Here is a 15988-nt window from a genome sequence, read left to right as displayed (position 1 = left end):
TCACAGTGGGCTTGTCTTAGGTTTCTCCATTAAAGAAAATCCGTTTAGTTTGATTTTACGCAGTGCATTAACTGTGGCTGAATACTTACTGGGTAACTCAATAAAGGGCAAAACTAAACCACCAGGATACTGCTCTCTGTCCCCAGGGTTGTAAAACCTAAAAACTACATTGAACTTTACACTGCATTCTCTGTAATGATTATTCTCAGGGATGCATGTTAATGATTTATATACTGTAAGATAATAAAGAGTCAGCAGACAGAGAAACTATCTGTGAAGAGCAGAAGAGGCCAATGGAAACATCCCTACCTCCAGCATCCACAACAAAAGAGGAATATCTGACAGAACAGAGATCTCTGCAGAATATCTAACAGTATCCCATCTTCAATGCTGTTGCTAAGATACAGAAAATTTTATGCAGGGATCTGTCTGATGGCCACTCTTGATATCTCATATACGGAAGCTGTGGAGAATGAGACCTAACTCTATCCTCAAAGTAAGTTGACTTCACTTTCTGACCCTTCTAATCTTTACAAACAATCCTTTTTCACACAATTCCTATAAAAATTTTACGGTTCGTTCCAACCAACTCTCTTCCTTGCCATACACATAATCCCTAGTATCTCTTACCACCTCAACATGCTCCTATTCCAGTCTTCCAGCAACAAATGTTAAATGTTTTGCCTTTCACCGCTTCTAATGACTTCCCAAACTCAAAAGCTTAGTCTTTTCAATCATACTTTCCCAAAATCTTACACAGCCTCATTCTCAGAAAAAGACTTAAACTGATTTAAACTTTCTCTAATTTTGGCTTAAGGCTGATGCTCAACAAGAAATGCTTTAATCCAAACCAGTTCAGTTTAACAAAAGTGAAATGCAACTGCAAACAGGTCTGAGACCAGGGCAGGTGATCCAGCTCCACAGCAGGAAATACAATAGGGGTCCCTGCTACGGGACTGATGAGAACTTCTAAGGACTATAATCATCTCTGCACTGTGAATGGATTCAAGCAGAGTTTAATCAACTATGTCTGAGCTTTAATCAAGTACTAGACTAAGAGCCCAACCTTGGCAAAAAACTCTCAGTGAAGGCTAGCTTCCTGATTACCCACCTTCTCAGGAGCATACTGCTTTGTTCAGGAAGCAGTTCCTATAATCCCATATCCAAACTATCTAGTTTATACGGGGACTGCATTCAGACATGCAACCATAGCTCTCCACATAAAAAAACATGAACACTTTAATTCTTTGCAGTCTACTGTAACTCCTTTTGCAGTACGTACAGCACTATTTATTCTTTCCCAATTAAACTTTGCATGGCAGCTTCTCTCCCCATTTTCCTGGGCTATCATCTACCTGTGCTTCTAAAATATTAAGTACAGCACATAAAAGATTTGGCTCAACCTCTCATATGTTTCTAGAAGTGTAAGTAGAGGGTTTGTTCTATTTTTCTTTCTTTTTTACCTGGTGAGCTAGAAGTACTGGGTGTGCAGTCACTGTCATCCAGCCACATACTCTGAACCACTGAATCCTGTTTTGGAGGGCCCTTAAGTGAGCACGTCAGCTCCTGGAGAGGGCAAAGAAGATGTGTTTTAATAATGCACCTGGTAAAATCAGGGAGGGTAGCCTCTGTTTGTTAGAGATCATACACCCACCCTGTCATTCTCCTCTTCCTCAGATGTTCCATTTTCCCTCAATCCACTACAACAACTGCTTACACTGGATGATGAACGTGAGAGTGGCTGCATCACACAGTATCCTGAAGTCTGACTCCTGAGCATTCTGTGAAATGCAAGCATTCAACATCATCATGCTTATTGCTACATACAGGCTTAACTTCTTGAGGCATAGCTTTATTATGCAGCAGTCAGAAACAGTAAGAATATATTATTCATCCACAGCTAGTTTTTCCACCTAGGAACAGAATTCAGGTGAACTGGCACGCATACCTTAATTTCTAATTGCTACATCACTTAGGAGAAACACCAATTCTCTGTCTCCATTCTGGATAAGTATATGAAAGGACAAGTCTGAATGAATTTTTAAGTCACAGACCTAAGCGTAATAAAGTGGAGTGACTCAAACCACCTGCATTTAAGTATTAAATACATCTAGACAGTCATTAAAATCAACAGATGCCCTGTTGTGGAGGTCAGAGATTTTAAGAGCCTTAATACAGAACAAAGAGGTGTTAAACTGAGTATAAAGGACAGGTGCAATCCAGTCTGGGCCACCCATTCTCACAGCCACTTTCAGGCTATCGTGTTTTGTCTTATGTCAAATTCCAGGCAGAACAAAGGGACCATAAATAGCATAGTTTTCGTGTCATAGAGCTTATAAATTGTTACTGTTGCTTTCTGAACAGGTGTAACAGGAGGAAGCAGGAAAGCAGACACACATTAACCAGTATTACAGAACAGTTAACTAAGAAAGTTTAAGGAAGCAATGGGGAGGTAGGAACACATTACTAAGATCTGCACTATTGCAGGATGTCTCAGTGTAAAACTATGTAGGATCAAGTGCCAAGCTCTTGCACAAACAAGTCAGAGCCTTCCTCCTGCTTACAGACAGGAACCCACCTAGGTCAGGATTCCCATCCTGGTGATTTTCCATGCGCCCAGCTGCCAATAGACTGACTCCTGTAGGTCTGTTTCACTAAAATTTAGCTCCCAACAAGGCCATTCAAAGGGGACATTCAAAGCAAACTCTATTGGATCCCTTTACCACCACTCCATCACATGGAACAGACATTAAGGTAGTCTGGTGCATGTTTCAGATCTATCAAAGAAGACCCTGAAGGTCAGCTATTCCCAGCTGAGAATTTGGGATCCACTGCTTAGAGTCATTCAGGAGCTATAGCAGGCCCCGAGGCTGACACACTTCCATAGTACAAGGTGCACTGTGCATGTAAGCCCCAAATTTAGGGTGAAATACTCATTGTCTGCATAAGAACCCAGCTAGTAAGAGAGAGACAAAGAGCTTAAAAATGTCAAGGAACAAAAAAAAAAGTTAAGAGAGGCAAGAAAGATAAGACACCTTTAACATACTAAATATATTTATTCCTTCAGAAACACTGCAAAATGTGGCCAATCTTGACCTACAAGCAGTTGTGAAACCTAAAGTCCCAGGCATATTACATGCCAGCATGCAACAAGGAGAACAGTGAAGACAAGGCCAATAAAGGCCAAAGATATTTCCTCAAGAGATTAGGAAATATATTTTGGAGGAAATGAAGGCCAACATGCTTCTCCCTTAGCAGAGCAAATCAATAACATGAATCTAAGTGAAGTGGGATCTAGATTTCCACAAAGTATCTCCTTCCCAGCACCCTTCCTCAGCAGGTTTCTCCATCCTTGTTCTCTGCACTGCATTTCTTCACCTGTGTCAAGGCACTAGAGACAGAGGTGGAGTTGTGTTCTTCTGCTCTTGCATTCTGCAGGCCAAACTGTTCTCACTCATCTGAGGGGAGAGGAAGGGAAGAGAAGGAGTTGCACTCAAGGTGGCCTCCATTCTCCATCACTAGTAGAGGTTGATTCAGTGGCTGCTATTTGGCAATGGGAAGGGCACAGAGCCAAAATGCTCCAACAGGAGCTATCTGTCCATCTCTCTCTCACAGAATTCCTGCTCCAGGAACTTCCAGTGGAGCGTTACTTGGTGCCACTCGGTCTCTCCACAGTCCTTGAGGTCCTCTAAGTACGTTCATGCTCCTCTTAGCCAGGACTCTGATTTCACCCCAAAAGTCTTGCCAGTGTCTTCAGTGAGGTACCCAATGACTGAGTAGCATCCGGTCCACTCCTGACTGGCTTGATGTCCCCACTCAGATGTGTCTGAGGAGGGAAAACACACATACAAAAAACCCATGTACTTTTCCTAGGATATGGACATACACAGTACAGTGCTTGATTTTTCAGATGTAACCCAGAGAGTCGTCTGATCCTCAGGTGTTCTACTACTTGGTTACATAGGCTGGGCTCATTCTTTTGAGTCTGTCCCTTGAGAAGAAGGATTATTTGGAAGGCTACCTGGACAGTAAAGCAGAAAAACTAAGGACAATTGTCCCTGTATGTGGGAGAGAAGACACCGTTAGCTCAAGTGAACAATGCAGTTTTATGGATTGCTGGCTGATCACTGTATAAACGTCTGTTAAACTCAGCAGCGTGCTGCTTTGCCTCTACTGTAAAATAATTAATCTATTACTTATGTGTACTCTTTGCATTTATTTCCAGGTTGCTTTTAGTAGAACACAGGTGAAGAGGTCGATCATTCCAAGTTTTGAATCTGAAATAATTATGTAAGACCAGTAGCATCATGCTGGACATTTCTGCGGTAACAGAAATTTCTTCTGACTCTATGGAGAGAACCAGAAGTAGACTGATGACATACTCCCAGGGATAACCCATTCTGTTATCTAATGGGGACTACATAAATTATTCTTGAACGAGGCAGAACTCTTTTGCATTGGAAGTATGCCTACATCTTGATCCTGGTTTCACAGCTGATGAACAACAGGTAGGCTATTTCAGCAGAATGCCAATAAACTGCCTCCAAGACAGACTTTACAATCCCAGCCTTCTCCTGCAATATTGTGCTAATACTGTCTAGCTGAAAATGGTGTGCTTTACATGGTGGAATTACACATTCTTAATTCGCTGTCCCTGATGTCATGCAAAAAGTATGGCTGCACATGAGCTAGTCCCTAACTCTGAGATCACAACTCTGACTAATCACTAGTTGTGCAAAACTCCATGCTGCATCCCACCTTGTAAATGAACTATCCAGGAATGGGCTAAACCACCACAGATATGAAAATACTTCTTTTTTTTCTGGTGATCCTAAGTGGTTTTGAGTCCATGACAGGAAAAAGAATCCTGGGAACAGAACTAGACAGACTGACAAATCATACAGGTCATGCCTAATGTGCATAAACAACACTCATGCAAGTATTGTTAGTAAAATCCCATGCTATGTTTGCTCTCTGAAAGCATGTGGATACCAACTTGAAACAGCCATTGCAGCTGGCTCACCTCCTCAGCTGATGGAGAACGGGGGTTCGGAAGTGGGGGAAGCGGAATTCTTGGTGATTACGAAAGGTAATCAGCTATCTAATCAGAGCAAGAGTCCCTCACACATGCCTGTCAGGAACTTCTCGTTCACTAACAAGGCCCCAGGCAGCATGAGGAAGGGAAGGTGGAATGACGTGGTAATGCTGGAAGATGGGGGGTGCTGACTAATGAGCAGTTCCATGTCCTGCATTCCCTCTAGTCCGTAGCTGCCAGAGCTAGCACCTTAAATGGTCTGTATCTCCTAGATGTGCTCCCATCGTCCTCCACACCAAAATTCTGGGCACTCATCCAACCTAAAAACTAGTACACATACAACACTGTACCTTGGCTGTGACAAAATTCTGAGCAGTCCTACGGCACACAACTGGGCAGCTGAACTACTGCAGATAGGCATCAGCTTGTAATTCTTAGGGAGCATTGGGTGTAGTTGGAAGGGTGGCCCTTCCTTGTCAAATTTGGCACCTGAAGCAACTATAACCATAGATGCCTGGTCCTAGGGCACCTCCTGAAACTTTTTTAAGAATCGCCACAGTCCTGAGAAAGGGAAATTCCCTAATACAAAGTACTTGCTACCTTTCTTGCCACAGGTCTCACCCAAGCTCTCTTGAAAAAAATTAGGTGTGGTAAAATGTTCCAGAAAGTCAGCTGCAGCCTTTGATTTAGACAGGCTGTTCTGGGGTCTTGGAAATGTAAATGGGTGGTTTCCCTGAAGTGTTCTAGGTAGGATCACATCCCAGTATAATACAGCTTAGCAGCAGCAAAGCTCCACTACCAAGAAATTGCATTTTTCCAGTTTTTGACAACCAGAAACTGGAGAATTAACTTGCAGACTACTGCATGAAGTGTTTTGCACATACCACTGGGTGTGGTATGGCGTGCTTTAGCAATGAAACATAGGTGCAACACACGGGACCGTGCTGGAATCCTGCTGTAACACTTTGGGGAGACTGGAGACAGGTTAGTTCACGCTGGTTGGGAGCAGCGGCATGAATCCTGCTTAAAGGGGCAGAACTTGAGTACAACCCAACATCCCAACATACCCTTGTCCAAGCTTCTCCATGAAGCTCCAAAATCACTCCAGAGCAAACTATAGAGGAAACATACACATGAGTAAACATGGATAACTGGACAGCTAGGATTTTGTGTATCCTGTTGGATGCAAGCTCACATTACAGTAAAGATATAACCAAAGTCAAGTGGTCCAATCTTTCATCACGGTCTGTTTAAGAAAGCCAAGCTCCTGACAGGCTCTGAATTACTGTGCCACAGCCAGACATCCAACTTTTGAGATGCATCAATGCCTGATGTGGCCAATTTCAGTAAAGCCTCCAACAGAGCAAGACATGCACCACACTTAAGCCAATACCAGAGACAGTGAGCATCTTTCAAATACGAAAATTTGTTTTCAACTCACTTGCTCTTCCTGCTGGGGAACTCTGGAGAGCTGGGACTAGATGATCCATCAGACTTCAGGTCAAAGAAAGTTCCTGGACTGTCCAATACCCTTTGTATTCTCTCTGTGGTGTCTCTGCTGGGAGGAAAGAGAAACCAGCTATACCCCAGGGCCAGAGTTAACTACCATCTACTCTAACACTCCCTTACAAGACACAATAGAAAGCTGTATCTCCTGTATACATGAAAAAGGGAAGCAAACACTGTTGTGCTGAAAAGGGCAGATTCCTTAGATAAGACATGTGACATCTGGAAATGACCAACTTTAAGCTCCTTTTGAATTGATATAAAGGCCTGAATTAATTTCAGTATTCACCTTTATTTTTTAACTTTTTCCTCTATCCTCCCCATTCCAGTGGTCTTAAGAAGCTACAGAATTTAATAGAGTGTAAATATAATGGTTACAAAAGAGCTACTGCTACTAGGACTTGTCAAGATACCACTGAAGAAAGCTGTCTGTGTGAGTAACTGAAATGAGAGGTACATTTAATTAAAGAAAGGAAAATGAAGGGATTTTGAGGGATTTCTTAGGGCTTTAATGATGGAGTTTGTCACAAAGTTCTTCCTCTGCTATCTTGGTCGGCTGACCCTACCTGTGCCCCTCACATCACAGTTTCTGATACCCTCACTTATGCTAATACAATTGTTGGTGAGACTGGAAATTACCCTGGCAAAAAGTAACTTTAAAATTGAAACAACCCTGAAACTCCTACAACAAACTAACAAGGGGGATGGACCGGGTCAGCTCTGTCAGCAAAGCCTGCACATCATTAAATTACAGCTTCAGGGTGAAGTCACACGTGACACTTTGAGCTCACTGTTCCCAGAAAGAGAGCATGCTCCAGCCTCCTTCATTCTTGCTGAGTGCACTTTCCACGAGTCCTGGTACCCATCAGACTTCTCCACAAGCCAGTTCATGGCAGAACCTGGCAGACAATCCAGTGAAAGAAAGTTGATACTTTTTCTATTTGATTAATGGGCTGAAGTAGTTCCATGGAAGGCCCACTGGGGATCTGAGCAATCATCACAAGGAATGGTCAGGACTGGGTAGATGAAAGGGACAGAGGGGAAGTACCACATCTGTTTTCAATAACAGTGAACTGTTAGGGCAGTTGCTAGTGAAACTGCACCTTCAAGAATGACCCAAATAGTGTTTCAGAAAATAAAAACTAAGGCTCCCTGCTTCTCACATCTAAGTTTACAAGCAGGCAAAAGGAAAGCTAAACAAGCCAATTAGTTAATCAGATCACTCCAAGCAAAGAGCAGGGAAAAAAATAAAGAAAATAAATCCAGGGGTTTTTCCTGTAGTAGAAAGTTTTACAGATCCTTCCAGGGGATAGAAACAGTTGTTGTACACAAAGCAATGGACTGAAGGACACAGCTGCCTAAGGTACAAAAGTATTTAAAGTACTGAGAAGCTGTGGCTACTGTGATGGCTTAGAACACTACAGGGCAGTTGTCTCCGAAGATTTAATTTTTCTCAAAAGTTCTATTTTTATTCAGATTAGGTCATAGGCACCTCATTAAGAAAGAAGGGAAAATGCAGTAATTTCCTCCTAAAATAACTAGTTTCCACTTTAGAGATTACTTTCCCCTTTTTGCACCCAGTCTTTAAGCTGTTTCCTGGAATTCTTGCAACTGGGAAAACTGCATATTAGATGCAGAGCATTCATATGACTTTTGAGACTCTATAATCTCAAAAAGATGTCTCAGCTAGAGCTGAGAGAAATTTATAATTTAGCCAAATAATCTCTCGTGGCCAGTAGACAACTTTTGAATGGTTATAATTCTGTCAAATATGCCAAATTACTCCTTGAAGCAGAATATTATCCATTAATTATAATTATTTCTCAGATGATCTAACTTAAACACTAGTCATTTGGACTTAAAGCTTTTTGTAATAAATCCTGTAAGTTACCAGAAGTTTTGCTTATTTGAATATTTTAACATGAAAACAAACACACAGTCAAGCATCCCCTTCCCAAATACCAGCTTTTTATCTGACTCGCTTCTAAAAGTGGTCAGTGAAGAGCAGGATACTCAAGAGTCCTGGATTATACTGCACAATATTTAAGAGTGATCTTAAAATGTTCGTCGACCCATTTCCTCCATTCTTACTCAAATACTGATTCTCTCCAATTCCAAACACCCTCTTTTAATTTTGTCTATTCCTGTTACTTGTTCATTTCTCCATCAGTTGATAATCACTCTCTTTTCTTCCTATTCCAACAATTTCCATTTTAGTCCTCATTCCTGATGGTTCCCCCTCTGCCTATATGTTCCTTTCTATGTTCCTTTTCTCATCTCCTCTTGGTTTTTTTACCCTCTTTGTCTCGTCTCCCCACAGCTCATACCTCTTTTCCTCCTGTATGTTTTCAATGCCAATGGCACTACTCCGTCTCCCGTGGAAGCGGCTGGCTCGAGTACGTGATGGGCTCCTACCAGGCAAGGCAAAAGACTAGAAAAAAGGAAAGCATGACAGAAAGGAGAGGAACAAGACAGGAAAAGCTGTGGAGAGCTGAAAGCATAGGAGAAGAGTTTGCAACGTGGGTCCAGATCCTCTCCTTTACTGCAATACAAGAGCTCAGCTCCACCTGTGCAAGGAGTACTTTCTGTCGGCAAGCAAGAGCAGCCAGGGCTTACAAAGGTGGTGTGAGAAAGGGACAGAGTTATAAAGAAACAAAGGCAGAACACAGCCAGTATACAGAGAAACAGGCTTGGGAAGGGAGGTATCCCCATATGGTGAGAGGAGAGGCAGAACCAGAAAGACAAAGAAAACCAGAAGTTAAAGGAGAAAAAGAGGCAGCAAACCCAAGTCATTAGTACACTGTGACTTCGTTGTATTGACATAAAGAATGCATACAACCAAGTAAACTGTCACCAAGAAATCTTCACACTGATGGGCACCTTCTTGGCTTACTCAGATATGGTTTTTTTTGTAGTTTGCCTGTATTGACATCACTAGTGCAGAAACCACAACCAGTTGGATGCACTTTGGCCAAAGTAACCATATTTTCAGTATCAGAAACATGGATCCTTTTCTGGAAAGGTTTGTGATAGATTTTTAATTCATTGGTCACATATATTTAGTATCCCTATCAAATAAGAAAAGCTTTGATAGTGACTAGAAATATTCATTCTTTTTCTCACCCCAAACTTTATTAATTCTGCTGTTTGTTCCCAACACGCAAATTCTATTTACAGCAAAACAGCACCTTGAATATCTTGTGCACCTGTTTATATTACAGAAAATAGTCTGATTGGTGAAATCAAAGAAAATGAAACAGTTCTAGTGTCCTTATGTTCTCAGGTCTTGCCATATGACAATACAGAACCATTCCAGCCAAACCACAGTGCATGCATTGTTTAACACATGGCACCGTACAGGATCTAATCCAGGATATCAGAGATAGATGTCTGATGTAGAATCATGTTTGGCTTTCTTCTCCCAGTCTGCATCAATCTCAGCTCTAGTTTACACATGAACTGGGGCTAGAGATGGGCACAGACAAAACAGACTGCAACACATGCTGTCACCACTTGTGAAATGGGATGATACAACAAAAAGATTCACAGTGGGACAAGAGGACAAACTAATAGGGAAAGGAAATGCATGAGTGGTTCCAAAGGTATGCCGGGTTCTCTTCTTACAGCCCACCCGAATACCTTACCGCAGCAATGGCCTTAGGGCCCTCGGCGACACTCTGGCTGAGGGCAAGGCCAGCTGTAGCTGGGCGGCTGGGCAGGGTGGCTGGCTGCTGCTTTCTCATGGATATCCCCATGGTATCCAGGCTCTGGCTGCGGCCTCTGATCACCCGCTGAACAGGAGGGAGGCAGGGAAACAGACAAACACAGATATACACATATAGACATGCACACGGCAGGGTAGTGTGAGAAGCACCACAGATTGAGTGGGAAGTTGTGACAGACTGACACCAGAACCACACAGATCCTAACTCCTAGAAGGCAGCACCTTAGATTGGTCCTAGCTGATTCATGGAGCTCTGGGAACAGCTCTTCCTCAAGTATATTCTCGGGTTTCACTTCCCTTCTCCTATTGCAATCAATAGAGGTTTCCTACCAGTATCCCAGCACACTGAATTAAACAGCATCACCTGGAGCAGTCCTATCCAGTACAGGCTATAAAACACAAAATCAAACTCCTGTTCAAGGCTGTAAGGTTCAGTCTCATATGAACTTGAGTTCTGGTTTCAATGGGAAAGCAGCCATATTAAAATCTGCAGCATTTAAAAAAGCCATTTTCTGACTTAACTCAGCCTTTTCCAGCCTTTTACAAATGTCATCTGTGTACATGATGTGCAAATCCCAGCATCTGCCATAAGTCATAAAAGGACATTTGGGGAGAATTAGTGTAAGACATGGATGGGTTAAAATTCATGGCTGGCAGCAAAGACAGTTTGTACGTAAAAAAAAAATCCTCACCAAAGCATCCAGGACCTGACCAAAGCTACGCACGCAGCTACCAAACCTATTTGTGAACAGGTTAGTTTTACAGACCTTAGTAACTCTAATTGACCCACCATATAAAGCCATGAAGCCATCTGAAGAAATGCTATTTATAACACATCTCTCTTTCCATAGAGATAACTTATTATATAAAAGAAGTGGCAAGGCACTTCCCACATTAAGTGGGAAAGGGCAAGTAGATACAATAGGAAAGCAATAAAGATTTTCTCTGTATAACCAGTTCAAAATGCAGTTTACCCATTCATACAAAAACTTTGCTTTCTCATATCTCAATTATCTTTATCACTTCTAAAAGAAAGTTCTGTCACCTGGTTTATTTTTAAAAAATCAAGAACAAAAACACCCTAATACGCCATCTACACTGAAAAAGGTAAATTAACTCTGGCTTTTAGAGGGTAAGGAAAGCACCACAGTTTTTCTAGATGGTACTCTCTGAGATAAGTTAGAAACGTTTGCAGTGACTCCTGCAATTATTTCAGTTATAAGGAAAATTAATTGAAAGAGATCTGCTGTAGGAACTGAAAGCCCCTTGCTCCTTGTAATCGTTATTACAATTCCTCTTGCAAACACTGACTCCTTCCTCTGTAAGTCATGGAATAAAATCACATCTGACACTTGACACCAGCACGAAGCATAAAGAGTTTGGCTTCTAAGGGCCAGTATGGAATTCTAGACCACACTCTAGGTTTGTAGAAAGGCTCACCTTGAAGTTCTCCAGGAAGCCCCCACTGCCATTCTCTATCTTGTCATCCTCCCCTACAGGTAATCCCATCATGCTGCGGCTGCGAAGCTGCAGCTCCTCAAAAAGGCTCTCCAAGAGGGCACTCCGTGTTCTTTCCTGCATCAACATTGGGAATCAGCTTTTATTGGGAGTGGAGAGATTTTTTTTTCCTGTTTTTTCAATGTCTCACATTCTTCTTAAAAAAAACCCCAACAAACAAACAAAAAACCCCAAAAGACCAACAATGACAACAAAACTCCATGAAAATCACTTTAAACAGTATGAAGTGGTTTTAACTGCATAGTTACAGAATATATTGCAGTAACACCTAGCCCTTTCAAACTCTGTCTAAAGCAAGTCAGAAAGGACACTTCTTAACAGCTGATGAAACAGAGACATGGTTTTTTTTACATCAGGCAACAGCAGACTCTGGAACAGAATTTTGGTACCTTAAACCAAAAATCAGTGATATCAGTATGCATCCTGTAGCATAATACTGAATTTAAGCTAATGCAGAATTTCCTTCAGCAAAATATATGCATCATATTCCCATCCTTACTTAAGGATTAGATCTTTACATTAAAATGTTCCTGTTCATATTCTATCACACCTGCTAAGAAATATGAAGGAAATATCCCATATCTGAGTATAAAATCACATTTCATCTTCCTTTATTAAGCAACACAAAACTAGAAGTCAGAAATTTTACTTTATTTTCTTTATCTGATAATAATATAAATATATATATATATATATATATATATATATATATATATATATATATAATTATTATTATTAATTGAAGCAGCCAGGTAACAGACCCACCTCTAATTTAGCAAATTTCTCAGCTCGATAGCAGCTGTACTCAGCGTTGATGAGCTTGACCAGAAGGAATTCACGAAACTCTGCACTCTACAAGACACGATGAAGACTAGGCTAAACTGGAGATGAAAACACTAGTAAAAATATCACATTATAAAAGCTCTGCTTACTACTCTTTGGACCTCCAAAGTGCTCTAGCCAGACTGACAATACCAACTCAGAACACAAGTGTGTGTTCCCCGCCAACTAACACTGGACCAGAGAAACAAACCTTTTTAAATATGGCTGGATTTGGCAGCGGGGGTCCAAAGAAGGGGACATCATCTCGAGCTGTGACTGAAACCTGAAATAATATAAGGGGAAAAAGATTACTATCAGAACACAAGTGAGACCATCAAACTACTATGATAGATCTGATTCCTCCTAAGTAATTTACATATAAAAAAAGATGTAATATAGTTCCCTGTGCATCCCTCTGTTCCTGAACTCAGTGGATGGATGTGCTCATTCATCTCTCAGAAACTCAGCCAGCTAGATGTGCACACAGTAAAAGCAATAAAAACAGCTGAACTGACTCCTTTAAAAAAAAATTTAAAAAATAACTAGTATAACCAGTATATTTAGGAACAAAAAAATGCTCCTATTCAGCCCGCAAGATAAATCTCCACTATAGACCTTTGTCAGTGTGGTTGTACTGACCTATTTTTTTTTACAGAGAATCTTTAGTGGAAACACACTGAACACTGAGGAGAGTATCTCAGTGCCACTGCCTCTGGGAGTCACAGGTGGTAAACACGCAAATGCATTTTCCCAGTAAGAGACAGGTTTCATTTGTTTTGTTTTTAGCATGCTCTGACCTGACATACCAATGTCTAAAGAAGTAACTGTAATGCAGTCCAGTTTTCACATGGTCACTTGTTTCTTCACAGCACTAACCCATAATTATATGTAGCTATCTTACCAAATACATACAGTACTTCACAATATTTCACAGGGATTTTTTTTTGTCATGTTTGAGATGAAACAAGACCATTATCTGTTCTTTCATACAAGAGCGAACAATGTCATAACAACCACAACTGCCTCAAAACAACAGATAAATGTCACAGAGTCATTGAGACGTGTGAGTTTAATTAGAGGAAGAAGGAAATGGGCTCTTGATTTAATTCAGATTTCTCACATTTTAGGTCACCTCTCCTAATTACAAAGCCTCCATCTGTCTCCTAATAGATATCTACCAGTTAAAATCCTGCTTTGCATTTTTAGTTTTCTGATTGCAAAAATTGATTCTGTGAAACAATTCCATTAGTACTCCAATTTAACAGGAGGTACTAAAGCTTAAGTAAATGGAACAAGGGATGGCAAAGAAATCTTTTAAATGGCAAAATCTTTTAAATTGTGTACTACAATGCTCTCAAGACAGCATCAGTTAAAGCCCCTTTAGAAAAGCCTTTACAGAAAACTCTGCATTGGCTCTAGAGTGATTATTGGGATAATTTCTTCTTCATGGAATGAAGCAGTCCTATTACACTAACCAAAAAAAAAAAAAAAAAGGTACTGCAGACAAGCAAAGATGAATACAATAGCAGGAAGACACACAACAAATAGCAAGTTTTCCAAGCTCTTTCCTTGCCATTAAAAAGTCCAGTGAATTTTTGTGCCCTACAAAACAGAGAGCAAGAGGAGAACCAGAACCCCATGGCCTGGTCAACACAAGGCTTCCACTACAAACCAGCTGCCCAAAGCATAGAGAACAATGGAAGGTGGTTGCTCCAACACCCCCTTGTTGGAAGAGGAGATGGGGATACTGTCCTAATTTTGATATTCTTGGTGTTCCTGCAGACCTCCAAGGCATAAGGACTCATCATCATGATATCAAAATCCCTACATAATACAACACATGGCACTTGGATTAAAATGTTTCTACAACTGAAAATCCATCACAAATCCAAGTTTCTTTGTATTTTCTGCTCTCTCAGCATCACTGAAAGTTGAACATAAAGTTATACAGATATCCATACAGAGTCATGTTAGAGAGAGAACAAGCAGTGTCCAAAGGCTGCACATAATTAGTCTGGGCTCTAGCAGGGCTTCTTTCAGCTGGAAGGCCCTAACAGGTAACACATCCCTGCCAGATGGGCATCAGCTCTGGAATCCCCAAAAGCAGGTGTAGCTGGCTTGGATTCCATAGCTAGGCCAACCAGCTGTATCTGACCTGCAGCCTCAGGCAGTGCAAGCTGCAAGCACTGTGCTGTGCAGCATGGGCAATGCAGACATGAATTTTACCTGACTTACACAATGTAAGTGAGACAACCCCCAAAGCGCGATCAATTGTGGCTCAGGCTCTGCAATGTAAACAAAATTTTTTACCTGAATTCTTTCTGCTTCAATTCCAAAGCTTTAAGCTTCAGAAATTAATCAGCTACTTAGAAAAGCGTACAACTTAGCTTTCAGGTGTAGATACTCAAGAAATCAGGATGACATCTGGCTGAATCTGCACCTCTCCCAAAGGCCTAAGAACCCATTTCCACTTCAAGGATCAAAATCAGTACAGGTTAATCTATTGATCCTGGTTACCTTGTAGAGAGTGTCCCCAGTGGTGCTATGAGTGAGCTGAACTACCACATAAGCATGTAGGAAATTAGAAGCAATCATATCAGGGACAAAAGGTGTGCTTTCATCCTGGAAAATGATGGCTACAATATCATTCCCAATATGACGCTTCCGCTGAAGCTGGAGAGGAAAGAAATAATGAAGAGAGAAGGCAGGTGAAAAAGAGCAGAACAGTATGATGGGACTGCAAACACCAGTCTGCCTAACATCTCAAACCCATCTTTTCACCAAACCCCTCATCACTACTTTTGCCATTACTCCAGCCATAATTCCCAACATTATACAGTCAATCACTGTTCCCTCTATGCAGTCCTTCTTCAAATACCCCTCCTCTCCCAGCCACGCTGTTGTAATCCTTACTCCTCCTTCTGATACCTGCTGGGAATCTCCCTCTGTGAAGGGCAGCTTCGTGGACACGTGAAACATGATCTCCTTTCCCCGGAAATTTGTATAGACTGACTCGGTGCCTGTTTGACCTCTGGTAACATCCAAGCCTCCCCGGAACCTGAGCAAATCCATACCATGCATAGGCCAGGCAGTACAGGAATGAGAGAGCAGAGAGAAGATAAGACAGTATCAGCAACAGTACTACATCAGGACTATCAAAGGCAATTTTTAGGAAATCAGTGATAGTGAGGCACCAAGTCTCCCCCAAACCAATGCAATGACTGAAGCTGCACCATATTTGTGCTGGTGAACATACCAGCTTGTTAAAAGCTATGAAGTTAAACCAGGGATCCTCAAAGTAGCTACCTTCTTCAGCATTCTTCTGAGAAACACACTCTGTATGTTAGAACTACAGAAGGGATGGGATGCCTTACAGAAAGAGC

At 41.4% G+C, this 15988-nt stretch overlaps 1 protein-coding gene across 15 annotated transcripts in view; it reads right to left on the bottom strand.

The window, feature by feature from the left end:
• LOC119700897 (rap1 GTPase-activating protein 1-like) overlaps positions 1-15988 on the bottom strand; it is a 44490-nt gene that overhangs the window by 4898 nt on the left and 23604 nt on the right. For 6 of the 15 annotated variants that reach the window (XM_038136647.1, XM_038136702.1, XM_038136692.1 and 3 more), the window contains 10 exons: positions 15534-15663; positions 15123-15278; positions 12817-12888; positions 12549-12635; positions 11706-11840; positions 10186-10332; positions 8869-8972; positions 6477-6593; positions 1655-1781; positions 1464-1566 (listed from right to left, as the gene is read on the bottom strand). In XM_038136647.1, coding sequence (XP_037992575.1) covers positions 1464-1566; positions 1655-1781; positions 6477-6593; positions 8869-8972; positions 10186-10332; positions 11706-11840; positions 12549-12635; positions 12817-12888; positions 15123-15278; positions 15534-15663 — 1178 coding nt within the window. Of the gene's footprint in view, positions 1-1463; positions 1567-1654; positions 1782-3036; positions 3827-6102; positions 6150-6472; positions 8973-10185; positions 10333-11705; positions 11841-12548; positions 12636-12816; positions 12889-15122; positions 15279-15533; positions 15664-15988 lie in introns of those variants that run through there. The other 9 variants (XR_005256933.1, XM_038136619.1, XM_038136657.1 and 6 more) reach the window with 9 other exon arrangements.

This window comes from Motacilla alba, chromosome 1, assembly GCF_015832195.1.
Source record: "Motacilla alba alba isolate MOTALB_02 chromosome 1, Motacilla_alba_V1.0_pri, whole genome shotgun sequence".
Taxonomy (NCBI): Eukaryota; Metazoa; Chordata; class Aves; order Passeriformes; family Motacillidae; genus Motacilla; species Motacilla alba.
The sequence above is the reverse complement of the archived record's forward strand: the minus strand, read 5'-3'. Positions and strand labels throughout refer to the sequence as shown.